Genomic DNA, 27,447 nt, shown 5'->3' with positions numbered 1-27,447 from the left:
ATTCAAACTAATGTTTTCAGTTTTGGGAACTGCTGTAAACCTGCTTTCACTAATAATTCTTAGTTTAACTCTGCTGACTCACCCAGTCTCTGTTTTCTTCCAAGAAAAATGATTTCCAGTATAAAATGCAAAAATTATGGTCTTGCAAAACATTGCACTTGTGTTCACAGGAAAGATCAAATAACAAGCATACAGGTCTTATTAAAGAAAAAGAACTTGAAAGAAATGAACAGTTTTGTCTTTAACCATTCCCAACAATTATTTTAGTTATTTTATGTGTTTTTGCTATAAAATTTGCAGATAAGTATATATCTGATTTTAAATAGGTAGCACCATTTTCTTTGTCTCAGGTGATGTATTTAAGTGGCTGAAATTAGTTATAATTTTCTTTAATGTGGAAAGCCAGTCAGTAATCAGTTGTGCATTGCAGAAGAGTAACTAACTTTGCGTAGTATTTCCTGAGTGGTGCACTGGAAAGTTGCTGGGTAAATAAATTGAGGGTCATTGGGTTTCAGTGCTGGGTGGGTGATGTTAGGGTTACTTTCTCCTGAAAAGGGCAAAGGATTGTAGAGGATTGGGGGCAATCTAAGAAACTGAACACTTTGTGTGTCGGTATGAGAAAATTGTACTTTGGCTCAGTCATTTTGCACGTGGAGCTACCAGAGGCCATGGAGGTCAGAATTTCATTCAAGCTGTCCTCAAATGAAAGTTGGCTACCCTTTTCTTACAAATCCCTAAGGTAAAGAGATTCTGTGACCTCTCTTGACTGCACATTTCAGTGCCTCACAATCACACTTGTAAGGACTCCTTTCTGAATCTCATTTCTAATCCTTCCTCTTTCAGATACTTTCCTTTATTTGGCATTCTGTTTTTCTTTTTTTTAAACTTTCACTGTTTATTTTTTTCTATGTACAGTTGCTCTTTATCAATATAGTACATACTTATTATACTCATGAGAAACCTCTACAAACATAATACACAAGAATAGCAAAGCTGCACACAGAATAATGAAGTGACTTTATTTCCATCTGTATTCTAATTTTTATATTTAACAATATAAATATATAGTATAATCCTATGCATGTCACTGGGTACATTTCTGCATTTTTTGAAATAATGATTTGTGGTATTTTACTTTATGGGTCTTGGATAATTTATTTAACCAGTATGCTATTTTTGGAAGTTTAGGTTGCTTCCAAGATTCAGTAATTACGAACAGCAGAGAAATAAATATTCTTTTGCACATCCTTAATTATTACCTTAGGATAAATTCCAAGAGGTGTAATCTCTAGAACCAAAGACATTTGCATTTTTATGGCTATTGGTATTTTCTGCCAAATTGTCTACAGTTTACAGTTCAACCCACTAGAGTACAAGAGTGACCTGCTCTTAATTATATTACAGCTATATCAGAATAGCTTGGAAGAGCTAGCTTACTGGCATGATGTGGTCATTTCCTAGCTTGAAAAGCATGCTATAATGAGGACTTAATAACTATAATGAAATTCCACAAGCCTCATGCCTTTTGGTAAGAATGGAAAAATTGAATATGTTCACTTTTGCAAAGATAAAAGATGGTGAAAAATGCAAAGGAGTTTTGGCGCAATCTACAGTTATGTTTGCGAATGTTTTCCACATTTTCTATTGCCGTGGCCTTCACATAGTTCCTTAGTGGACTGTGCACAGTGGGATGCAGATGCAAGTTCAAAGTCTCTGAGTGCTCTACATTGGAGTCCCCATCTGTCAGACTTGATCTCATCACTCTTTGTGGATAAGACTGTATTGAATCAGAGACTAGAATCCTTGTAACAGAAAGATGAAACTAAGACTGCTTCCAGGTTTTGGAGAACAATGAAGAAATGGGCCATCAACAATAATGTGTGGGCTGGGGATTTAGCTCAGTGGTGTAAGCGCCTCCCTGGCAAGCACAAAGTTGTGAGTTCGATTCCCCAGTACCAAAAAAAAGACAAAAATAAATTTAAAAATTTAAAAAAATGTGTATGTTTGGAATAAAATATTTCTTATGGGAACTTGATTACAATGTTTCCCTTGCAGTCTTTCATCTGAAATAAATATTTGAAAAATGAATTGTCTTGGGAAAATGACTTTAAATGGTAGCTGCATTTATCTGTTAATATACAGAGTTTTAACTACAATGCAATACTTTGATTCACAGCACTTTTTTTTTTTGGGTGTAATGTAGTATGCTAAGGACATTGTATCTTAAGGTAAAACCTTTTCACTGGTATGGTGTATCGTATGCATTGCAAGGGCACCATAAGTAACAGCCCCTTGGGTCTTCCTTCCCCGGGGCTGGCTTTATCCTTCGTTCTTCTATGCAGTAGAGCCATGGCCCTGTCTGTGCAATGGATATTGTGAAACACTGGGAAGCATGGCTCACAGACTTGTTTTTGGCCTTTTGTTGTCTTGGCATATTACATGCTAGGTTCAGATCAGCTCTAGTATGTCAAAGCATTCTTTGTTTGTCTGTTGCAGTTTACTTTGATACCATATTGTGAGAACTTGGAAATTGCAAAAGCTTTTTAAAGCAATATATAATGCTAGGGTGACTTAAGATTCTAGAAGTGTTTATGAAATTGTACACTATCTTTTCCCTCTTTATGCCCATTACCCTGGGTAGCAGTCGTTAAGAAGTTCATTGTTGTGTTGACCTGATTATTAGTATTTGTGTTTTCTTATGAAATCTTTGCATCTCTGCATCTTTTCATCCTTGGCTATAGTTTACATAGATATGAAAAAGTACTGGGTACCTAATTTCCCATGAAAGATTCAGTGACAGTGGCACAGATCATTTTCTCATTGTCTACTGTTTGAGGAGTTTACATAGTATAAAGCTGCGTATTAGACATTTGCAATAGTACCTTAGGAAGGCTCAGTCAGGGCCTTTAGTTTCACTGGTAATTAAAATTGTAAAAATATGCGCATACCTTGAACTTGAAACACAGTTGGTGCTAGGTTCTCCTTCATAAGCTCGTAGTCACAGATTTTCCTTCCGTTTGTCATTGAGGAGTGGATCTTCTTGCCATTTCTTTTTGCATTTTTGAAACAGAGAACTAGATTTGAGCATCTGAATTATCATGGTTTCTTATTTAAAAATTAATGGCTTGTAGAAATATAAGCAGAATGTTTTATCATGAAATTATATGGAGATAAGTATATTGATACTTTTGCTTCTGCTTGACAACTTATTTTATCTAAATATGAAATCATTCTGTCCAATTGAACACTTAAAGCATAATACGTAAGTACTAAATTAGCAGAAGACTTTTTCATGTAGAAAAATTGAATTATTTTGCTGAACACTATTTAGCTTAAAACATAATTGATAGAAATAAGTATTCCAAGAGCATTACTGAATAACTTGTCCTATTTTCTAGCTCTAGTAAAACCTATTATAACTTAAAAAATTATTTTTTCGTGTGTATGTACTCCACTCTAAAATTGGAAGCAGATTGAAAAGTTAAGATTAGTTGAGGGCCAGGAAAAAAATAATTAAATGCAGAATGATATATGTGGCTTAGTAGTTAATATTATTAGCCAATCTCATCAATTGGTCTTGACAAAATGTTTAAAATTAATGTAGAGTAATAAAATTACATTTGAATTTCTACTGTAAATAAGATTTAATAATATGAAATAGTGTAGGTGAGAAGTCTGTTTCTTTGAAATTCTTTTTTTTTTTTTTTTTTTTTGTCTTTTTCGTTTTTATCGGTACCAGGGATCGAACTCACGACTGCCTGCTTGCAAGGCAGGTGCTTATGGCGCTGAGCTAAATCCCCAGCCCCTTCTTTGAAATTCTTAACAGCACCTTGCTATGTTGGATAGTGCTCTAGTTTTGGCAGTATGTGATTACTTTTAGAAACTATTTCAGTATTCTCTGAATGCAGTAAGAATTGTAGTATTAAATTTCTCATTTATTATTTAATTGCATTTTGGGGAGGTTGATGTACAGAATTTAGCCTTTTTATTTTGGATTTTTTATGGTGGAATTTGTAATTACATTTATAAGTATTTTTTAAAGCAATAACTTGTTAGAGGAGTTTTAGATTCAAAACAGAATTGAGCAGAAAGTACTGAGTTCACTGGACTCTTCTCTGTACCTCACATGCATAACTTTCCTATTATAGAAACACACAAGATAATGGTATGGTTTTTATAATTCATAAATTTACATACCATTATCATCCAAAATTTGTAGTTTGTTTTAGGATTAATCTTGTTTAATATTGTATGGGTTTTGAGAATTGGGTTATTACCCAATGTATCCATTTTCATAGTATGTAGAATAATTTACCTTATCCTTTTAGCTCTTCCTGTTCACCCTTCTCTTAACAGCTGCTAATCCCTGATGGTTTTCCAGTATCCATAGTTTTGTCTTTTACAGAATTTTATATGCTTGGCATCATACATTATGTAGCCCTTCCATATTGGTTTCTTTCTGTAATATGCATATTAGTTTCCTCCATGTCTTTTCATGGCTTGACAGTTTATTGCTTTTTAAGGCTGAATAGTATTTCATTGTCGTATACCATAGTTTATTCAATTGCTTACTGAAAGACATCTTGATTGCTGTCATGTTTTGGCAGTTACAATTGATGCTGCCATAAACATTTTGTACAAACAAATCTTTAACTTCTTTGGATGAATTCCAAGAAGAATGATAAGGGGTTCTGTGATAAAAAAATGTATTGTTAAGTTTTGTAAGAAATTGCCCACTTATCTTCCAGAATGACAGCACCATTTTGCATGTCCACCAGCAACAAATGAGAATTCTTGTAGCTCTGCGTCTTTGTCAGCATTTGGTGTTGTCGTTGTTCTAGATTTGACTTGCTAGTAACTGTGTAGAGTGTTATTCTGATTTGCAATTTTTTTTTTTTTTGTCTTTTTCCTTTTTATCAGTACCGGGGATCAAACTCACGACTGCCTGCTTGCAAGGCAGGCGCTTATGCCGCTGAGCTAAATCTCCAGCCCCTGCAATTCTTAAGACGTGTTGAGAGTTTTTTACACACTTTCTGTGAAATCTTTGATGGGGTGTCTCCTTAGGTCTTTTGCCTTAAGTAGATTATTCCAAATTGTTTTCGTTTTATGAAACATGAGGCTTTTCTTTTAAAAAGACTGGAAATTTCACTATGAGAATGTGGGGAGTCTCCTGAAGTTCTTAACTCAGAGTTATCTACATACAGCAGTTTACCACTTACACTCTGATTTTATTGCCTAACACTGATTCCAAAGTCAGCTTTTCCTGTGACCTCCCATTTTTCTCTCTCGGGGGCAGGGTTTACCCTATGACTTTACTTCTTTGCATTTAAGAAGAATTGTTGATTTTTCAGTTCATTCCATTTTTTTGGTTATTGTTAGAACTTAATTGTGGCTTACAAGCTTTTTATATGCTGGACAGGAAACTGGAAGCCCCAGAGGATAATTTTAGTTCTTCCAAAAATGTATTATTGGCAAGAACTCAGTTCTGTTCACAGTAACTCTCTAGGAATTCTTTCATACAACATTTCCAATATTGTTATATAACCCGAGAATGTAGCTTAATGATGAAAGGCCCAGGAGAGTGCGGTATCTGCACAAAGGCTAGCGAGTCTAATTGTGATAACTATAAGATAGTATATTTTGTTCAAAAAAAGTTAATTAGTGTAAATCTTATTGCTCCTTTATGCTTTCCCAGAAAAGAACAGAAAAGATTGATTTTTCCATATGACTAAAATATTTTGAAATACAGTCATTGGCTATCCCTGTGTTTGGGAGGGCGGTATTTCATACACTTACACGTTTGCTTTTTCTCAGGATGCTGGATAGTACAGAATAGTAGTATATAGCATATCTGTTTATTGTCATGGAATTCCCTAGAACATAAAAGAAGATTATATCATTAAATGACAATGTAATACGTATCTCCGCTGATGCTGTGTTAAGCAATATAGGATTTTGTGCATCAGTTAAAATGTATTTTAGACAATAAAGTCTTCCAGTTTCATCTGTTTTTTTTCGGTGATGCTGGAGATTGAAACTAGGGTCTTCTACGTGCCAGGCATAAACTCTACTACTAAGGTAAATCCTTAACTTTCTCCTGCTTTTTTAGATTGGTATTTGTTAAAATTTCATTGTAACAAAAAAATGTTTGAGTGCCTCTGTACTTTCCAGGTTGGAGATCATTTCATTTCTGTACTGATCATTTCTTTTTTCTTTTAGCTTGCTTAGCTCTTTTTTACCTCAAATTTTGAACTGTCAAATATTTCTTTTAATTATATAGCTATATATGGAATTTGTAAAAGTATAAGAGATGTCAAAACAAGAATCAGAAATAATCAGTGTACATTGTGTTGGCCCCTATATTGAATATATGTAATTTTATTTGAATTTTTTTTTGAAGTCCTACAGTTCTTTTTTTTTTTAAACCTTATTTATTTATTTATTTATTTATTTATTTGGTACAGGGGTGGGGGATTGAACTCATGACCTTGTGCTTGCTAGGCAGGTGCTTACGCTGCTGAGCTAAATCTCTGGCCCTTCCTTTCTTCTTTAAGGCATTATTTTAAAGTAACAGAAATATGACTAATTCTGTGTTCTAAAAAATACAGCCACATTTTTACCTAAGTTTTCTCTTTGACCTGACATTTTACCTGGCAGGAAAGATTGCCAGGTTTTCCTTGTGCTACTGTCAAAACAAGTTGAATTTTAGATACAGAACAGTAAGTCTTCCCTCACACAAGATGTGTTGGCAGTGGGCCAGGAAAAGAGTGGTAGCAGGACTATCACAGATGGATCAAAGACTAATCAGAGTAGTGATGACTGTTCTGGTAGCTCATTCTGTATAGTGTGGTAAGGGAAAGTTTGCTAGCCTGGAAAAATGACTGAATGTGATGTCATTCCTTGAGGAAAATTCATGAAACAGAACAAGATCTTGCTTGCTTTCTTTTATTTAAAAAATGATTTAAAAACTTTCAAGAGTTTTGGGCCTAGGATTTAGCTCAGGGGCATAAGCTCCTGCCTTGCAAGCATGCAGTCGTGAGTTCAATCCCTGGTACCAGTCAAACAAACAAACAAACAAACACTTTCAAAAGTTTTGAAGTTCAGAGATACTGCACATGGTTTAGGTTTGGTGAGTATGCCGTGCCCACAGCATGTGCATTTGGAAATGTTGAGGGACGTTAGAGTGTAGTTCTGAATATTGAGAAGAAGAAATCATTGCTGACAATGCAAAGCTGGATTTCAGGAATTAGATGCCGAGATCTGATTGACAGATGAGATCACTTGCCTGTTGTTTTTCAGTAGAAATACAACTAAATTCTTTATTGTTTGGAACTGATGTCATGCATTGAGGATTTTTGACATTCCTCAGTACTGCCAGTCAGGGGTGCTCCTATAATTTTACGGCTTTAAACAGTTTCCATTTTGTTTCCAGTTTTCAGGATTGTGTGGGCAGCTGTAGGGAAGATCATGGTACTAATTCAGTTTCAGATCTGCTAAAGTGATAGTGCAGAGCAACTTTGACCAAAAGGCACAATATAATCCAAATAAGTAATTTTAAATTTTCTAGTAGACAATAAAAAGTAATGATTTTTAATGTTTCCTGGTAAACATTAGCAAAGCTTAAAAAGTTAATGTTTAACCCCTCATAACAAAAAACATTTCAATATGTAATTTGAAATTAATGAAACATTCTAAGTTGCCTTTTTTTATGCTAAGTCTTCAAAATTCAGTGGGCAATGCCCATATAAAGCACTTTTAGATTTGGAATAGTCATTTTTAACTGCTCCACAGCTACTAATTAGTAGCTACCGAGACAGCATAGGTCTGTAGAGATACTTCACAGAGTGTTAGAAGTCAATTTGGGGTTTGCCTTTTCAGTGTGTTCTCAACCTTCCGAAACTAATATCTTCTTTTATTTTTATGAATCAGCTCATAGATCTCCTAAGATTCAAAATTAAAATTGTTTCTTGTGTTATGATCTTGCACATTTTGTATTTGGTTTAATTTTCTGTTGTGCTTAAGATTGAACTCAGGGCCTTTGCACTGAGATACATCCTCAGCCCCATATTTTAAAAGTTTATTTTTAGCTTTTTACTAAACTAAGAGTGAGATAGTGTCTTGGTGAGTGACCTTAAATTTCACATACCAGGTTCAAACTTGCTATCCTTCTGCCTCAACATCCCAGAGTGCTGGGATTAAAGGAGTGCACCACCACACCCCGGTTCATTTTTTTTGTTTGTTTGTTTTTTGTAAGAAAACACTTTTAACTTTAGATGTTTTCTTTAGAAACTTGAATTATACACTCTGTGGTATCTTTTTAGTTCATGGGGATGAGATAAATCACAATGATACACTGATTTTTTAATGTTACTTTATTAAAAATAACATTTCTAACAAAATTATTAATAATATAAACAGGTTCATATTTCACAAATTCATATTATGATGTACTTTGTCCTTCATACAGGAGCCATCCTTATTTCTGTAAAGAAACACAAATTATCATAATTTCCTTGAGCAACTCAGATGTAGAACCACAGTTGAAAACAGCATCTTCTAGTTCTGTACTGAAAGTGTGAGTTACTGTGTATGTTTAGATAATTACAGTTTTCTTGGGTTAGGGGTTTAGCTGAGCGGCCTTAAGTGACTGCTTGGCAAGTATGAGATCGTGAGTTTGACAACAACCAAAAAAAAAAAAAAAAAAATGACAAAGAAAAAGGAAAAATAAAAAGAAAAAAAATATAGTTTTCTTTTTGTGTGTTTTCTGAGGCTAGTTTGGTTGATTTTTATCAGCCATGTCTAAGACTGTGACTAAATTTCTCCCGAGTGCTGTGTTAACCCTGAAATCCCTGTAGATTTTTGTCAGTTTCCATGCTTGAACTAATGAGCACACTCACAGGTCTTTTCTGAAATCCTTCTTGTGTTTAGTAGGAATTTTGGTATGCAGCGAGGGTAAAGGAATTCAAATAAGGTAAAATCAAATAAAATATTACTAATTTCTTGGCAGTGTATTTTCCAAAATTGACTATAAATATTCTTTATATCAGGGACTTAATTTGCAGGCACCATGTATTCTGTTTTATTAACAGCATAATTCAATATAAAATTAAGGTTCTTTCTGAAAGAGTTCATAATATAAAGCAGTAATTCAGGATACTTCTGTCTCCATTCCCCAATATTTGGCAATTTCTGTAGATGTTTTTGATTGCTGCAGCTGAGGGGCTTTAGTGGTAGAAGGCGGGGTGCATGAGACGACTCCCCGTTATGTGGTGGAAATGTCCACAGCGCAGACGTTCTAGAGTAAAAGAAATCTGAGTTACGGCCGGCCATGGACTTCTAAGGCAGAGCATATTTATCAGTCCTCTGGCCCACTGAAAGTCTACTTTTATGTATATTCATTTTAACCATGTTGAGTATCAAGTAACCTATGAAGGCAGTAGGAATTTCCTGGATGTAGTAAGTTATGCAGATGCGAAATTACTCAGTTTCTATTTTTAGGAGTCAGGTTTATTAAGAGATTGTCAGGAAGTAACAAAGCCTCAATAAACACTGAACAGTTACAGAATTCCTTCATTAAAAAATTATATTCTAAATTTCTGTCCAGTGAGTTTTGTTTCTTTACTGAGTTTCATTGTGTTATATTTTAGAATTTCAGAAGTACTCATAAAAGGAAGCATAACTGTAGGTTGAATTTATTTATGTGCATGTGCCATGCATATCCCCCAATCCCATACTCTAAAAATTCCAGGAAAGAATAGAAAGGCTGTGTGAGACGTGGAGAAGGAGGGTGGGGAAAACACGTCATCTGCCTGTTGGGAGCAGTGTGTGTCATGCAGGGAAGTGTTAGTGACCTCTTCTTGCCCTACGTGCAGGCTAATTTTAGTTTTAGCAGCTTGCATTTATTTATATTCTGTGTATTCTTTTGTCTTCCTCAAATGATTTTGAAATTTTTTCACAAATTTTTTAGAAAGTTGTAAGCTTAAGTTACAGAACGCTTTGCTGGCAACTTCTCCAATAATGTATTTGTCAGATATATTGAAGCAGTAATAGCATTTTTTTAAACAGAGCATAATCTGGGAACATGTGAAGGAGAACTAATACCTTTTTATTTAGCACGGCTTCAAATCTAGCATTTGATTGGTAAAAATGGGCTATTAGACACTACATGCTTGTCTTTGTTTGTTTGTTTCTTTGTTTTGGTTTTTTGAGACAGAATGTTTGTCTTTGAACTCACTGTGTAACCTGTATTGGCCTTGAATTTGGAGAGATCCTCCTGCCTCATCCTCCTGAGGGTGGGTTTACAGGTGTGCACCATCTCACCTGGCTCATGTTTGTTTTAGTAGACAGTAAACATTAGGTGTCTTCCTTAGACCCTAGCTAATTAAACAGATGAAACAGTTCACTGCTACTGTTTACAGGAGACAGGCACAGACAGACCCATCATAGGTCGTTCTTTCATCAATTCCTGTCACCAGGTTTTTCCTCTCAAAAAGTGTAACATTTTCATTCTGTTTATAGAGTAATTCATATTAGAGAATCTGATACATAAAACCCAGTGAGTTCTGCCAAGAGGCAGAACCAGATTAGGGCCCCATCAATTTGGGAAGAATGTATGAGATAAGACTGACTTCTATGAGTAATTATACTTTTAAAAATACCATCTACTAACATTTATAAAAACTGAGTACATGCTAAACAGTACATATGCATTCTCTCTTTGAAATCATTGAAAATTGTATGAAATGGGTTATGGAAAAGTAGAATCTGAAGAAGGGCAGGACTCTCCAGGCACCCGTCGCACACTCCAAGTGCAGAGTGGTACACAGTAATGGATGAATAGAGACAGTGTAGGCCCAGAAGAAAGAATGCTTTTCAAAGGTAGATGATGAGGTAGAATTATTGAGGCCAATTTCAGGAATACAATAATAAAAGTAAGTGTTTAATGGCATTCTCAGTAAAAATGTCTAGAGAACACTGTGTGTGAATTATACATAAATCTTTTGTAATAACTACTGAGAAGAGTTTTGAGAATCTGGCAGAATCATAGCTAGAGATGGAAGTTCACAGGTTACAGTTTTTGTGCATTTGTTTATTTGTTGGTCAGGAACTAGCATCTTTCTGCAGTGTATGCAGTGGAGAGAGGAAGGACATGGTTATTGTGTGTCGGGTTTTATTTTTGGGGGGTTGCAAATACTGTTGCACCTTAGTTATTATTGATACACTCTTTTCATTTTAACTGCTTTTCTTATAACTTTTAATGACAGCATACTACATAACCTTTTACATGCTTTGATAAACCTTGGGTGAAAAGAAAAATGAAGGTCATTGCTTAGGGCTTTCAAGGATGATAAAATTACATATTTGGTACTGAATCTTTTTTTTTTTTCTAGAAATCAACAGGGATGGTACTGAATCTTAATTAAAGGATTAAATCTGACATACAAAAAGGCAGTGAACATGGATTTTTAAAGAAACCAATAAATCCTTGTTTACTTGGTTAGCAGTTTACACATTCTGATCACTGAGGAAAACTATAAGGTTGTTTATTCTTTTTTTGTTTTTATTAGAATAGTCATAATTTGTAACAACGTAACATGGATTTTTATTACTCCCATAACTTTTTTTAACTTCTCAAATCTTGAGTTTTTTTTTTTTTCTTCAATCTGTGGAGGAGACACATATTCAGCAGCTCATGTTTTAGAAAGTTAATCTATTTTGGTTTTGAAATGGAGCCACTTGACATTATTGTAGACAAGGAAAGGTGGATACACAGGTCAATAATCATTTCCTTTTTCCCTACAGAAAATGAATGACTCCGTTCGTGATAGTAATCTTCATTTTCTCTAGCCACAAAAGACCAGAGATGCTATTTTATTACTTACTCCATTCATTATTCTGGATGTTCTTTTCATTTTGTACAAATGACTCTTCATAAAGGCAAATGACTGATGACTGTTAATGCACAGCATTCAAACCTCTGCTTTGGTAAATAATCAGTTTTTCAGTTTTGATATCTATGACTGCCTGTAGAGTTGGTAAATTTCCTGAAATATGGTAGTAAAAACAGACATAGTTTTAAAATAATGTGGCTAACTAAGAGAATTGGTTTACACAACTTACACAACTTAAACTTTTTTTAGTTTCTGTTGAAACCTACACATCTTAAGAGGAAATGAGCACAGCAAGGTAAACAGTATGCAAATATCTACCTATTTCTGAGTGAACTTTTTGCGGGACTGAGGAATAAATAACATAGATTTTTTTGCCTCAACCTCAGAGTAAAATCTAGAAACACGAATGCTGTTCCTGCTGCTCTGTTTTGCCACCATACATCCTGTCCCTCCTCCTTCCCGAAGGCTGATCAGTCTTCCATGTGCTCTCCCAGGTATTTTTTCTTCTGTTCGTCGCCGCTGCCCCTTGAGGCCTTAGTCTCCCTTGGGCAGGGGCTGCCCTCCCTGCAGTATTGTGTCCTACATCTTTATAAGCCATCTTCCACATTATTTTCAGTACTAAGTCTTTATAAAAGTAGAAAGCAGTAGCTTTTGCTAAGTAAGCTTTCATGACCTTCACCTCCTATCATGGTCAACGCATTGTCCCCCAACCCCAGCTTATTTTAAGGAGCTGTCTGGTTCATTTCTCCCCCTGGCAAATAACACACAGCATTAGAGATTTTTTTCTTAAATCAATGAGTTACCTAACTTATAAGCCCCTTCATGACTTGACACCAGGTTACGTTTCTGTTCTGATCAGTTACGCCTCCAATGAATGAAACATTCTAGCCATACCAAGTTCTTCTATAAATAATTCTTTTATGGAGAATTTCATAGGTCTTAAGATTTTGACTATATCTATCCTAGAACTGGAAGAATAAATTGATCTTTCATTTGTCTACATTTTTCTTTCAGTAGCCTAACAAATTCTTGGAACATACATTGTGTTTCACAGTTTGAAGTCTAGAGCTAGGAAGACTGTTAGGAACAGAAAGATAAATCAGCGCTTCCTGTCATTTATATTCTAGAGTATGAATGCTACAGTGGTGTAGAATATTCACAACCCTGGTGGTGGGAACACTTTTAACACAGTCAAGATATAGCTAAACAGAATAGTTAAATGGGATGGTAGGGAAGGGAATGGGTACATGTTAGAGGCTCCTGCTCTAGGGAAGACTAAGGCCTTCTGTGAAGTTGGTGCTCTTTCCCACTGGTGTACACATGGTCCAGTTGCTTTTGCATGTAACTCTCACTCAGCCTGCTGTGAAGTGAGCAGCTGTAGCTCATTCACCAGGGTAGCTGGCACAGTTCCCACCATAGGAAGGCTTTGTGGCAGTGTCAAGGAGCTCCGTCCCTGCTACCAGTAAAAAAAAGTTTGTTTTAGGATTAGACTGATTATCATTTTCATAATTTTAGGCAGAGGGTTTAATCTCTCAACCTTAATAGTTTTCTTTTCTACCATGGACATACTGTAGTAAAAAAAAAGTTTGGGGAATTAAATGACTAGAATGATACCTCTCAAAACTTTGTTTTTCATGGTTCTATCCTAAGTAGCCGGAAGAGTGCCTGACCAGTTAGTTGTGTTTCAGATGAGTCAGTATGGGCATAAATGCATGATGTAGTGAATACAAAGCACATGAAACAACATCTGGCATATAAGTGCTCAAAAATGTTATTGTTCCTTTTTTTTTTTTTATAATTAGGAAGCTTGAAGGTCATACTGTCATTGTGTTGCAAGAGTTTGTCCTAAGCATGTGATGTGGAGCCTTTCTCCTGCATTGGTCCTTTCAGCCCAGGTTTCTGTGATCACATGTATACCTAGGAAGGGGGTCTGTAAGATAGGATAGAACACATTGTCCTGTGGGGAAAGACTGTTGTGTGTGTCTCTATGTGTGTTTTTGGGAACCAGGGATCAAATTCACGACCTCACGCTGACCAGGCAGGCAATTGTGCACTGACTTAAACTCCCGGCCCTGTTGCATGTATTTCAGTGTGAGATTTTTATGGGAAGGTTTTATTAAGACTGAAGACAAATACTTCGGAGTAATGTACATATGGATCACTGGAACCATGACCAAGACTTAATTGAGAATCTTACAGGTAGGGTGCAGAGAGCACTGTAGTTTTGGCTCTTAGTTCTGTAAAATATGGCTGGTAATATGATAGTCCTTCTCCTGATCTGCAAAGGAATGAAAGATGACAGACTTGGTTAAAATGGCAAAGTCTCTGATTGAAGTGATATTTCTTTTGTACCATTTCAGGTACTTTGATTATTCATGTTTCCTCTGTAAAACTGAATTACCAAGGAACTGTGAGCATAGGAAAATAACTTTTACACTTAATCTTCACAATTATTTAAAATATAATGCCCAAATGCACAGATCCTTAAGTGTAAAGTGTAGTAGATTAAATTACTATTTCAAGGGGCTGGGGATTTAGCTCAGCGGCATAAGCGCCTGCCTTGCAAGCAGGCAGTCGTGAGTTCGATCCCTGGTACCGGTAAAAAACGAAAAAGACAAAAAAAAAAAAAAAAAAAAAAAAAAAAGAAAATACTGAACTAGCAATCAAAGATGTGAATATTTTCAAAACAAAGCATAGCAGATGAGACTATGGTAGATTTTCTGGATGGTGAAGTCAGAATGAACAAACTGACTTGAGGAATTAATTGTGAGACACTTCTAGGATAGAAACATATAATCTCATTAAGTTAAAAATATATTGAAAACTTGATTTAATGAGAAAAAGGTGAAATAGCTTGGAAACTGGAGGTTGGTTTGACTTAATACTACTATTCCCTAAAATATTGATAATCACCGGTGACCAGAAATTTCACATTTAGCCCCATAGCTAAGTGAGTGAAGCCCTGGAAAGAACTGTTACCTAGATTACGTGCGACCTTCATAAAGTGCCCTTATTTTTCCTATTTTTATGTGTGGGGTACATATTGATAGGAAGAGAGGAACGTAGATTGAGTGTAGTTGTTAAAGAGTAAAATCTGGGGTCAGATGCATTGAGTTTTGAACAGAGCTGTGCTACCTACTAATTGTGTGTCCTTGGGCAACTTAACTTCCTTTTCTCTCAGATGCTTTAATTTCTTGTAATAGTGGCGTCAACTTCTTGGATTTCTGTGAGAATTAAATGAGTATCTGTATACAAAACAGATGCACAATAAGTATCTGGACACATGCAACTATGCAAACATGAGTTATTATGTTTGCAAGATGGTAATAAAAATGATTTGTTCTATGCCACTATATGATTTGTCATATAGCAGTAGGTAACTAGAATTGTTACATAAGCATCATTCTAGTGTGTTAGATTTGATATTTCTTTATCCAGCAGGATTAGGTTTGGTAGCCCTTTATGCAGAGGATTTCACTGATTGTCTTTTATTTCAGCACACATTTTGTATAGTTAGTTGTTAGCCTGTTGGTTGATCTGGCACCTCTTTAAAAAATTAGCCACTGTTTGACGTGTTTTTATTGTTGCTATGGTAGAGATTAGCCAAACAAGAATGATATGACTTCTCTAAAAAGTCTTAATTATCTGTCAGGTGGTTCTGTTGCTTTTTCCTACAGGATGTCCCTTTGAGCTCTTTGATGTACTGGCATTATAAAGCTTAAGAGTCTGCCATGCAAGTGCCTCAGGAACTTGATTCAGTGAATGCTGAACCACTTCTGTATTCCGTACACCACTGTTTAATATAACATGGACATGGGATCACTTGTCACTGATCATGAAGATTTAAGTTGATACATACACAAGTAAATATGCTCTGTACCTACAGAGAGTAAAACAAACACCAGAAAACATTTTTTGGCTTAGAGAATATTCACTGGCTAGTTTTTTATTCCAGTTTTGCACACTGACCCACAGTTAGAAGGGAGAGAAAAAGACCTGGATTTTCTCCTGGAGAGAAAAAGGAGGGCAGATAGTAGACCTGGGAAGTCACTGTTATTGTATGAAATTATGTCACCCTCATTGTATATATTTAGACGTTACTGTCAGTGAAGAGCTGTCCCTTTTCCTTGAAGCAGGTGCATTTCTGGAAATTCTGATATGTTGAAATCAATTGCTGTTGTACTTTATATGATTTTGGAATGTGAAAACCATTTATTTGTTTGCTACTATGTTGCCATATGTTATTTGGAAAGTAAGGACTATATAGAGCTCTGTTCTCATTCAGTGTACGTGGCATCGATCATTAGCCAGCTAACAAATCCTATAATAAATTTTACATTAAGTGATAAAATTCACTCATAGAAAACAAGTAGCTTGTACACGTGTGTGCAGATGTGTATATAATGCACATTACACATTATAATTCTGAGTATCATGTGTTTATGATTGAAAGTTTATGCCATAAATGTACAAAATGTACCATGGCACTAAAATTGATGATTATATAATTTTATTTACCCCTTGAGGGCTAGTTATTCTATTGATTCTACAGCAAATGTCTTTTGATTAAGATTATAGCAAGATATGTTTGACAGCAGTTTCTTTTATTAGAACCTATCACATATTTAAAGTCACCTGAGATTATATGTGTCTTGAGTTTAGTGAGATAAATCTATTAATATTTTGTTCCAAGGACTGTACCTGCAGTACTGTATAATTAGAAACTGTACACTTTCCCTTGTGATTTGAGCACACTGTGATGTTTAGTGCTTAGTCTATGTACTAGAGAAGCTTAGAATGAGGAATGCACATATTAATGTGCTTCGTATATACAGTAATTTACAATGAAAAGTTATCTGCATGCATTGAAATAGTTTAACAATTGAGATTGGTTCCCTAGCTGTAAATACTGTTACTTATGGTACTGTATTTACTTTAGTTGTGCCTGTGGATGATCCTGGGAAATCGTAGAAGGTAAAACTGTATTTCCAGGCTGGGGATTTAGTTCAGCAGCATAAGCGCCTGCCTTGCAAGCAGGCAGTTGTGAGTTCGATCCCTGGTACCGATAAAAACGAAAAAGACAAAAAAACAAAAACAACAACAACAAAAAAATTGTATTTCCAGGGAAAACCTGATTTCTTTTTTTAAAAAAAAAATCATAATTTTTCACTTTTACATAAACTAAAATATATATTGTGACCCTAACAGAGTGGAATGATACACAGCCAACAATGAAAAAATTTAATAAAACATTTGAAAGTGCAGTGATGTGCTAAATGGAACACAGACCCAACCAGGTTTCCATGATTTATCAGTTTTTAACTTCAAAGACTCTGGTTAGCTCGCATTTTAAAAACTAATGAGTTTATCACAGCCAGTGGGGAAAATGGTTAAAGTCTAGCAGCTGTAAATTGGTACAGAGCACTAAAAGGGACATTAGCCTCTAATCAGATTCTAACAGTTCATTAAACCTGCCTGTCCAGAATTGCTCTTTGTCTTTTTTCCTCCTTTGCTTAGGCCTCCGTTAGAAGGCATCTTTTTTCTTTTTTCATCTAGGCAGGACCTCCTGTAGGGTAGGAAGCAGTTTCAACTCATCCTTCATTGTCCACCAACCAGACAGCCTATGGGAAGCTTTGTTCAGGCAGCTTTTGGGAACTGCTGTGGGAGGCTGGGGAGCTGAGGGCTGGCTGGCTGCAGGAAGGCTTTCCGAGATGGGCTGGTCCGATGCCAAGCTGGATGCTTCCAAGGACGGAAGCAAGTGACACATTAGGGTTTGAGATCTGTGCCCGATGTGTAAACAACCACAGGCCTTGATGAAAGGATTTTAAGTTTGGAACACATTAACTGAGCTCACCAGCAATACCATAGTTCCTTCTGCTGTAAGGAGCAGAAGGTATGCAAAAATCCCTAAAATAAAATAATATAAAATAAAAAATAAGGACAACTTAAAAGCAACACCTAAGGAAAAAAATGTCCTTCCAATTTTGAAAATACAAGTTTTCAAGGAAAGAAGGACATGAATGTGTTTTCTTCTTTTTGGTTGTCTAATAGTTTAGGTGGCATTAATCTTTTTAAAAAATATTTATTAGATATCTAGGATAAACTTGCTTTCTCAGAGCAGCTGACTTCTGAGCAGTTATTTATTAGAGATCCTGTAAGTTTTATTTCATATTTTTCTTAAAAAGCAAAATCAAGAAATGGATTTTTCTTAAAAAGCAAAATCAAGTGGAGCTTCACTATACCACACTGTTGGTATTATTTAGTAATAAAATCATATAATTTATAATTGAAATGGGAGTTTAACTATTTTATGGAAAAGCAACTTTATGAAAGGCAAAAGTATCAGTGTGTAGATGTGGGAAGGTGAAAAGAATTAGAATATGTGATGTCCGAGTACCAATTCCCCAGGATGAATGTAAGCATTACGTATTATAAACATGTACTAATGAAATTTTTAATTGTAAAAAAAAAAAATCGAAGTTCAGGAATTATACTTTTTGTTAAACTATACTTAAAATATTTAGTAACTAAAATTTTTTACATTGGGTTAAAACCACTTTAACATCCTGGTTATATTCTGTAATTGAGCAAAAATAACTATTCTAAAAACTCAGTCAAATTTAATCATAATACTTCCTTACTTTAGTTCGTAAGTTGGCACTCTAAATGCATTCTAAAATATCAGCTTGATTTGATCTTAAATAAGCAATGATGTGGGATTGTTTAACTGCTTACATAGATGACTGACTGCAGGAAATTTCTAAAGCAATGAGCAGTAGTAAAAAATAAGCTTGATTGAATCTTCTTATAAATGTTGTTTGAAAGTCTATTGAGCTACAATATAAATGAGGTTTTCCTTTTAAGAGATGGTAAACCGAGCCCAACATATATGAGAAGGGGGGGGGTAGCTATGGTTTTAAGAAATCATTCCTAATCTACAATTATGGGGGCTGTTTTTGAAGTATATTTTGGGGGGTTCATAATATAGAAATTTTTATCTAGGGGCTGGGGATTTAGCTCAGCGGCATAAGCGCCTGCCTTGCAAGCAGCCAGTTGTGAGTTCGATCCCCGGTACCGATAAAAACGAAAAAGACCAAAAAAAAAAACCAAAAAAAACAAAAAAAACAAAACATTATTTATAAAAAAAAAAAAAAAAAAAAAAAAAGAAATTTTTATCTGATCAAAATTGCTTTCATGTATAACTTAAATTTCTCTAGAATTGTATTTTCTTGCTTTTTAATTATTGAGGTTTTGAGAATAGGTTTTTTTTATCTAACTTTTTTTTAATGATTGTCTATATAAGAGTCAACCTCCAGAACTAAGAAAGAGAGAAACTTGCCTTGTAGTTCCTTGTACTGTTGAGAAGCTGTGATAAATTGTTTCAGCCTCATATAAATTAATGTAAGGTTTCCACACTTCAGTTTATTACAGTCTGACCTCCAACCCAGAGGTCAAAGAATCAGCCTGATTAATTCAACTTCTTGGTCATTACTTCAAATGAAAGTTCAGACTGGGGAGATAATTGGTTATGCTGATATTCACATTTAATTATACTTCATTGTTAAAGAATTAGGTTAGCAATGCTCAGGGTACTCTAGTGAAGGAAAACTCTACCAGATGTCCTCTTTTGATGCTTTACAGCTGAATCTGCCCCCTCTCTTTTATTCTCAGAATACCAACACCTTTGAGAACAGAATGTTAATGCTTGATGGGATGCCGGCAGTCAGAGTCAAAACAGAGCTTTTGGAATCTGAACAAGGGGTAAGCAGAAGTTTACAGTGATGCCAACCTCCTTCTCTTTCGCATCATGCGGTTCACATCCAGACCATCCTAAGACTTGCAAAACAATTCTGTTTGTTAGTTTGCTTGTTTGCTTGCCTATTTTTTTCCCCATTGCCTAAACTTTTCTCTCAAGTAAAAATCATTTGAGATTTTAGTTGATTCTCACCCAATTACAAGCTTGAATATAACTCTTTGGATAATGTGTTGAAATTAGAAGAGATAATGACCTTATAAGAACTATACTGTTATATATTTAAATGGGTGAATTTTTCAAAAGCTAGTAAAAATCCGAAGCAAAGAAGATGTACTAAGAAATAAGATGGGAATATAATCTTATTGTTAAGTAGCATGGTTCATTCTAAGTACACATATGGGAATGTTAATGTGTATTGAATGGGCTTTTCTTTTGACATTCATATTTACCTTTTTTAGTTCCATGAGGAATAGGGAATGGTTGATGAAATTGAGTTCAATGAATCTGAAATTTGCCTGAAAGCAAGAGAAAGGTTACTTAGAAATATGTACCAAATTGATGAGTTAATTTATGAGTATTTAAAATATAAGAGCAAAGATCCTTCTTAAGAACATAGGACATTTTATAATTGTTAACATTTATAGCTTCACTAATTAAAAGCATAAGGATAATATAATTGGTTGCAACATTGTTATGGAATATATATATATATATATATTGAGCTAGAAGCAGTTAGAGGTCTTTTCAGTGTCATTTTAAAGGATGTCATTTTTACTGTTCCGTTCTGCATTGATTTTTAAATTCTGAAATAATCCACAAAGTTCATGTGGACCAGTAGCACATCTCCATAGTTCTCTGCATGGTATAATGACAGACTTGTAAAGATTCAACCCAACACTGAGGGAGTAGAAAACATCATGAAAGAAAAAACTATGTACCAGTTACTACATTATTTGTTCATTGACAATTTTTTCAGAAAAAGTCATATGCTCACATGGATTTTCTAACTGGACTCATCCAGATAAACTCAATATATCTTCTATGTAGATGTAGTAGTTTCAGCCTTAACTAATTAACCTAACCACAGAGAAGATTCATTCTATTTCTTTAGCGTTCCAATGTCTCGTTTCATTTCTTCTTTTTGTTTGTTTGTTTTGTTTTTAAACGGGATCAAACTCACGACTGTCGCTTGCCAGGCAGGCACTTACGCCACTGAGCTAAATCCCCAGCCCCATCACTTCATTCCTTAAAATGTAGATGCATGAATTTAATAAAATAAAATTCTGCATAATGTTTAGAGATTAAGTCTCATTCAGAGAAAATAGTCATTTTTAGTGCTTATGGGAGGAGGGCAAAGTAGTCTCTATATTTCACAGTACTGCTTTTACTTCATAATACTTTGTTCAACTCAGATAGTAACAATCTGTTCAAACGTTTCATGTTGGAGGAAGACAAAAGCTACAGAAACACAGCAATCAAAAATTGTGGTATGGACCAATGGTCAAAGCCAGGATAGTGCCTTTCTGTTAGCTGCCCCTTGATATTTAATAGTATCCAGAGAGTTCTTTTTGCTTCTTTTTCCAGTTTTAGGGTAAGATTTGCCTGAAAGATTTAGGTGTTCATAAAATGAAGACCATCTTTTAAAGTGTGGCTAAGAACCCTGTATCACGTTATTCTGTGTCTTTAAACAGGGATAGGAAACATTGTGGGTTCTTAATGTTACTTAATTAATGGCTTTACATTAAAGTCAATTTTCTTTATTGTGAATGGAGCTGATATTAGTATTTTAACCCTAATTTAGCTTGTGTACATTGGAGCAAAATGGGATCTTTATTGTTTTCCTTAGTTGTCTATGTAATTCTTTTTTTTTTTTTTTTTTTTTTTGTCTTTCTCATTTTTATTGGTACCAGGAATCGAACTCATGACTGCACACTTGCAAGGAAGGCGCTTATGCCGCTGAGCTAAATCTCCAGCCCTGTCTATGTAATTCTTAAATATATGACAAATGTAATTTCATTCTTTTATGGAACAGCTTCAAGAGAAACAATCTGCATTCTGTACTGAAAAGTATTAGAGCTTAATGTTTGATCACAGTATTAATAATTTGTAATATTTTACAGCTGCAACTTAAAATAGGAAATAAAATCTAGAATTTCAGTGATTTTCATTTTTGACTACTTTGGGTTTTTCAAAATGGTGATGGAGTAGATGTTGTCTACCATATAATTTTGGAATGTTCAGACCTGTTTTTGAAGACATAGGTCTAAAATTCTAATAATAGAGTTTTTTATACCTAAAGATTGTTTGAAGTTTGATTCTTTATAAGAAAATATAAACTTGCTAGTGAAATTTAAGTAATCACATATTTTGAAAAAGATAAGACATGTTTTTGAATAAAAAATTACAGAAACTTGACTATGTCTCAGCAGTGAATACGAAAACCTGAAGTTGATACATCAACAGAATCTGTAATCACTCTGAAAAATCTAAGTTAAAGACCCTGGCCTTAAAACAGACGTTAAACTTCAGTCTTCAGGAAAGAAAATTGATGTTTCTTTCAGGCTGCAGGCAGTGTTTTAAAGATAGGCCTTCTGTTTCTGTGCACTATGGAGGTATGTTTGTTTCCTCTTGCTTATTATAAATAGGCCTTCAGGTCTTCTTCTGTCAGCTGGTGTCTGCATGTCTCCTGCCCTTCCAAGGAATTCCGGACCTAACGCGCACGTTCCAAGGGTTAAAGCAAGACCGTAGACCAGACCAAGTCTCTTATCTGAAAAATTCTGCTGCAGTGCGCTATTTCACTTTAACAGGTTTTATGGTTGTATGTATATGGTTGTGTCTCTTCAGTCAGACTGAGATCTTTTAGAGGGTGAAGGCTGGTTTTTACAGTTTCCCTTGTATCTTGTAATTCCTGGTATATGGGAGGTGCTCTGTAAAGACAAGATTTCACTTATCTTGTCTACAGACTATCACTACTATGGCAGGTAAAGTATAAAACTCATTAATGGTTGGCTGTAAACCTAGTTTTCCTGCTTCATGAAGCTCTTGTGAACGTACAAGTCAAGTTGGACATACAGGAAACATCCTCACTGTGCTGGAGGCTTCTTCCTATGGCCATGCAATGCAGTTAAGTATTGTAGTAGTTCTGAAAACCTTCCCTCTGGAGCTCTCTTTTTTCATGATTTTAGTTATAGGGTCTCTAGGTAGATTATCAGTAGTGTTTCCTGAAATATGACTTGAGTTTTCTTGTGGCTTGTCAGTAATCCAGCACATGCTGCTAAGCAGGCTGCAGGAAGAGTCTGTACTCTTGTGATATGCTTCAGGGGCACAGTGAGGAACATTTGAGTGACTTTGTCTGTGACCTTCAGTACTCATGCCCTGCTGTTACTAGAGCTTCCCAAATGCTGTCAGTCTTTGGATGTTCTAACGTGTTATTAACCGAAGAACTACAGCAGGAAGAAGAGATTTGGAACTATTATATCCAGAGATAAGGCAGATGGGGGAAAGGGCACTGCCTCAAAGACATAAAACGTGATTTTTACTGCTGGCCCTGAAGCCACTAGCTTGAATGACTTTGGAAAGTTCCTGCCTGTCTCCAGGCCCTTCAGTGCTTATCCATGCAGTAAGGGTGTTGGAGACAAGCCCTTCCTTCTCAGGTTTGCGATATTCTTAAGATTCCAGAAAAGGGCAAAGAGAAAAAGCATTTCTAATCAGGAGTATAATGATCATACTACCATGACCTGTTTGTGAAAGAAAAGCCACCCAGTGTCCTGAGTGGGACAGCTGTAGTTCAAATACTTGTTCAGCCAAGACAGCTGTGTAGGTGAGCCTTAGTCTCTGTCATCTTTCTTCCCCTTGGCCAGGAAGTGGAGTTAACTGCCCAGAATCAAAGGAGGCTGCTACATGTGGTAGGTGGAAAACAAATATTTGTCTTTGGAAGAAAAACAAGGGGAAAGCCTCCGTTGTTTCCATTTCTGTTCCTGCAGTTTTCCTGAGCTATTTAGCAGAGATTTCAATGTCTGTTATCACTCTGTAATTCTATAGATAGTTTTAAGGTAAATATTTTTTTAATTTGAATATTTTAAAGTGTCCCTGCAGAAATATTTCAAATTCTGGTGAGACGTAGTATATAAAAAAATAGAATCAAAAGGAAAATGGGAAAATAACATATAAAAAAGATAAAGTTTTTTTGTGTGATAATAGAGTTTGACCACATTTTCTAAAATGAAGTTCTGAGTTCACATCTTACCTCTTGAAATATTTACAAATGAAATGATAAAGATATCTGGAATTTGCTGTAAAACAACACAGGAGAGAAGAATGCATATGAGTAGAGATGAAACAAGAGTGGTTGTGATTCCCTCATTATTGAAGCTGGGTGATGGGCACAAAAGGAGTTTCGTTTATTCTGCCTAATTTTATGTATGTTCAGGATTCTTTAAAGAAAATGTGTAAAGAAGAAAACAATTCTTTACAAAAATATGAGAAAAGACTTACATAGGTACATCAGCTTTCTCAGAGGGATGAAAGAGATACTTCTTCCTTCCTAAACCCTGCACATCTGCCGGCGGGGAGGAGTAGTCTCTGACCAGCAGCTGGAATGCTGAGCCCTTGTTACCCTGCCTTCTCTAATAGGGTCCCATAGAGAAGAGAGGCACTAGTGTGTTAGAGCGACGCGGCAGGAGAGAATGGCTGGTTGCTCAGTTTCAAGTGCTGTAAGTAGCCAGTGACTGATGGTAAGAGGCCTCTGTGTTTGACCCATGGAGGAGAAAGGCTAAGGCTCCTGTTGCCACTGTCATGTAGCTAGGATGGTTACTGGCATTGAACTTGACTGGTACAGGTTCAAAGGATACCCTTTCTTACTGTCTGGGAATCTTAGCCTGCCCTGCAGCAGACCCCTGTGAGTGCCCACTTGTTACAAATAAGACAAAACAATGAGTTTTTTTCTCCCCTTATGGCAGCTTGTAGTGACTTTACACATCATTCTGCAGGGCATTCGTAAGGTTGCATTGAGGACATTCCTGATTTCAAAGAGCTGACTAGCATCATGAAACAGTTCTAATGGAACTTTCTGAAGAGGAGAATTTAAGCATTATGCTTCTTATTACAGAACATCATCTCAGCCCAGGAGCTCATGAATAGTCAGGGCTCAATAAATTGTGATTCACTCAAATACTATTTATTGTAAGTGAGGGCCTGTTTGCCACACTGTGGAATGGGAAGGATTTTGAGACTCGTACTGTTTTGAAAGATTCCAATCCTTAGTCTTAATAAAGAAGTATAGACAGGTGCAAGTATTGTATGCTTTTTTTTTTTTGGTACTGGGATCGAACTCATGACCTTGCACTTGCCAGGTGCTTACTCCACTGAGCTAAATCCCCAGCCCTGCAGTGCTTATTTAAGACAGGCAATTACATTAAAATTCAGTAGCTTTAAGGGGAAAACCAACAACAAACTTATTCCCTCAACAAAGCTCTCTGTTTAATTTTACATTAAAGATTTAGTGTACATCTGTGTGTAAGGCTTAGTAAGACACTGTTACTTTAATGCTTTCATCAGAAGGGAAGAAATGGCATTTATTAAAATGCCACTTATATTACCCTTTAACAGGGCCTCATTATTTCCCCTCCTACTGTGGAACAGGGGCCAGCGCCACTGGTAAATTGGTAGAATTATCTTGGAAATAAGAATTTGCTTATCATTTAATATTCTCTGATGACCCACTGCTTGGGATCTTTTGATCTGTAGTGAAATCTTTGCTTGTCACTACCTGACTTCAAAGAAAAACATATGCAGAAGCTGTGATTTTGCTAATGTGAAGAGACCACTATTTTTTTTTAAAAGCAGAAAATATCTGCACTTGCAGAACTCATGTTTTAGGGAAGAGATACCCTCTACTAGAGATGCAGAGTTGGACTGATTTTAATAATGTCAGCATGGCCAATAAATGTATTAATAGAAAGAATTGAAAATCAATGAGCTGTGATAGTAATTACAGATAGTACCCAAGGGAAATATAGCAGGCAGACAAATCCTTTCCCTGAGGGCCTGCCCTGGGCACAGCTATGAAGTTGATAATTCTGCCTTTCCTCCTCCTCTTAGCAGTGTGCTTGCTTCTTCAGCTTGATTCTCTTGTCACCTGCAGTCCTAATACTCTGATGATCTCATTGTGCTGTAATGATTCAAAGTACCTAGAGATGACCAGTTGTAACTGTAGTCTCACTAAATGAGGAGAACATAAAATGCTATTCTTTCTGAGAGTTATTTGCATTTTTATAGGGTCAGTGCTTTGTAAAAAGGAATGCTTCTTAAAGAAATTTCATGCTCTGAATAATTTGAGGATTTTGAGTTGAGGCAAATTAACCTTTCCAGAATGTTTCAGTTTATATAAGCCCTGATCTACTTTGTCTACTTGTCTTTGGGGTAGAAGAAAAAATGTGCCCACACCATGAGGCATGCATTTCTATTTGGTGTTTTCTTGGGCTAACATTTGCATGCTGATTTACAGTGCTTCACAGGAACAATCCTATTAACTCTTAGAGGAGTTTTACTTCTGAGCATGAAGGATGAATAGCTGTGGAAATTGATCTCCAACCATAAACAACTAGAAAACCAAGAAATGTACATGAAAAGTTTGTCACATATTGGGCGGCTGGGTAGCAAGCTTTGGAAGAGCTAAAACATCAGGCCGGCTCTGGTGGTATCTCAGCCTGCTGCCTGGAGGTGGTGTCCCAAGAGTGGACTCTGACAGGGTGTGGCATTTTCCTTGAGTTAATCAGAGATTGGAATTGGAAGAGGTGAGAGCAACTCACTTGTAAAGGAACAGTATTATAGAGGAGGGAGTTATACAAAGAGAGATTTGTGGAGGTGTTTGGGAAGGTCCCCGTAAGCATTGGCTGAGTAACTGTCTTCCAGAGGATTGAGAAAGGCAAGGAAAGACCTCTGGAAGCAATGGGCTAAACAGTTCTTGGGAGCTCACATAAAGTTCACTCAAAGAAGAGTGGAGAGATTTCTTCACCTGTGCTCTGTTGGGGACAGACCATAGAAGGCTCACAGCTTCGTGATGGGTTTGGATACAGTTAATCCCAGAAAATTTGCATTTGAATGCAACATAACAAATCGTAGAAAGAACTACAGAAAGAGCTATATGATCTGCAAGTCTCACTCAACTGGGTATCAGAATAAAAATCTCCTCCAGAGAAATACAGCAAAGTCTGGTGCTTAATAATGTCAAAATCACATTCAGTAAGATGTCTGACATTCAGTAAGAATTACCAGATATACAAAAGATGAGAAAAGTATAACATAACTAAATTAAAAAATCAATACGAACTCATCCAGATATGACAGAAATAATGAATCAACCTTAAAGTACCTGTATCTTATAAATACACTTAAGAATTTGAAAGAAAACATGAATGATTTGAGAAAAGATTAAGAATTAAATAGAAAAAGTAGATATAAAAGATATCTGAAACTTTTAAAATAACATGGATTGCATTAGTATGCTGTGCAGAAGAAAACGTCACTGTGAATACATAGCAGTAGAAATCATCCAAAATATGACACAAAGAGAAGTAAAAATTGAAAATAAAGAATAGAGCCGTAGTGAGCAATGGAAGAATATTGACTTACCTAACAAATGTACAAGGAGACTGTAAGGAGGAGGAGGAGAATCATAAAATACATCTCAAAAAATAATCACTGAGCGTCATTCATATATGAGAAATTTGAACCTACAAATTCCAAAAAGTTCAGCGAACCCACCATAGCCATTAAAACACATAATAATCAAATTGCTGA

General features: G+C 35.7%; 1 protein-coding gene across 10 annotated transcripts in view; it reads left to right on the top strand.

The window, feature by feature from the left end:
- Klf12 (KLF transcription factor 12) overlaps positions 1 to 27,447 on the top strand; it is a 390,323-nt gene that overhangs the window by 159,701 nt on the left and 203,175 nt on the right. For 6 of the 10 annotated variants that reach the window (XM_063246843.1, XM_063246835.1, XM_063246837.1 and 3 more), the window contains one exon: positions 19,563 to 19,652. The exons of 3 other annotated variants lie outside the window; for them this stretch is intronic. Coding sequence is in view for 6 of the 7 variants with exons in the window: in XM_063246835.1 (XP_063102905.1) it covers positions 19,563 to 19,652 (90 nt within the window). In the remaining variant the exon portion in view is untranslated. Of the gene's footprint in view, positions 1 to 19,562; positions 19,653 to 21,557; positions 22,260 to 27,447 lie in introns of all 10 variants that reach the window. One more of the 10 variants, XM_063246844.1, reaches the window with a different exon arrangement.

Source organism: Cavia porcellus, unplaced genomic scaffold (assembly GCF_034190915.1).
Source record: "Cavia porcellus strain 051 isolate PalLab524CR breed Dunkin Hartley unplaced genomic scaffold, mCavPor4.1 scaffold_4, whole genome shotgun sequence".
Lineage (NCBI taxonomy): Eukaryota > Metazoa > Chordata > Mammalia > Rodentia > Caviidae > Cavia > Cavia porcellus.
The sequence above is the reverse complement of the archived record's forward strand: the minus strand, read 5'-3'. Positions and strand labels throughout refer to the sequence as shown.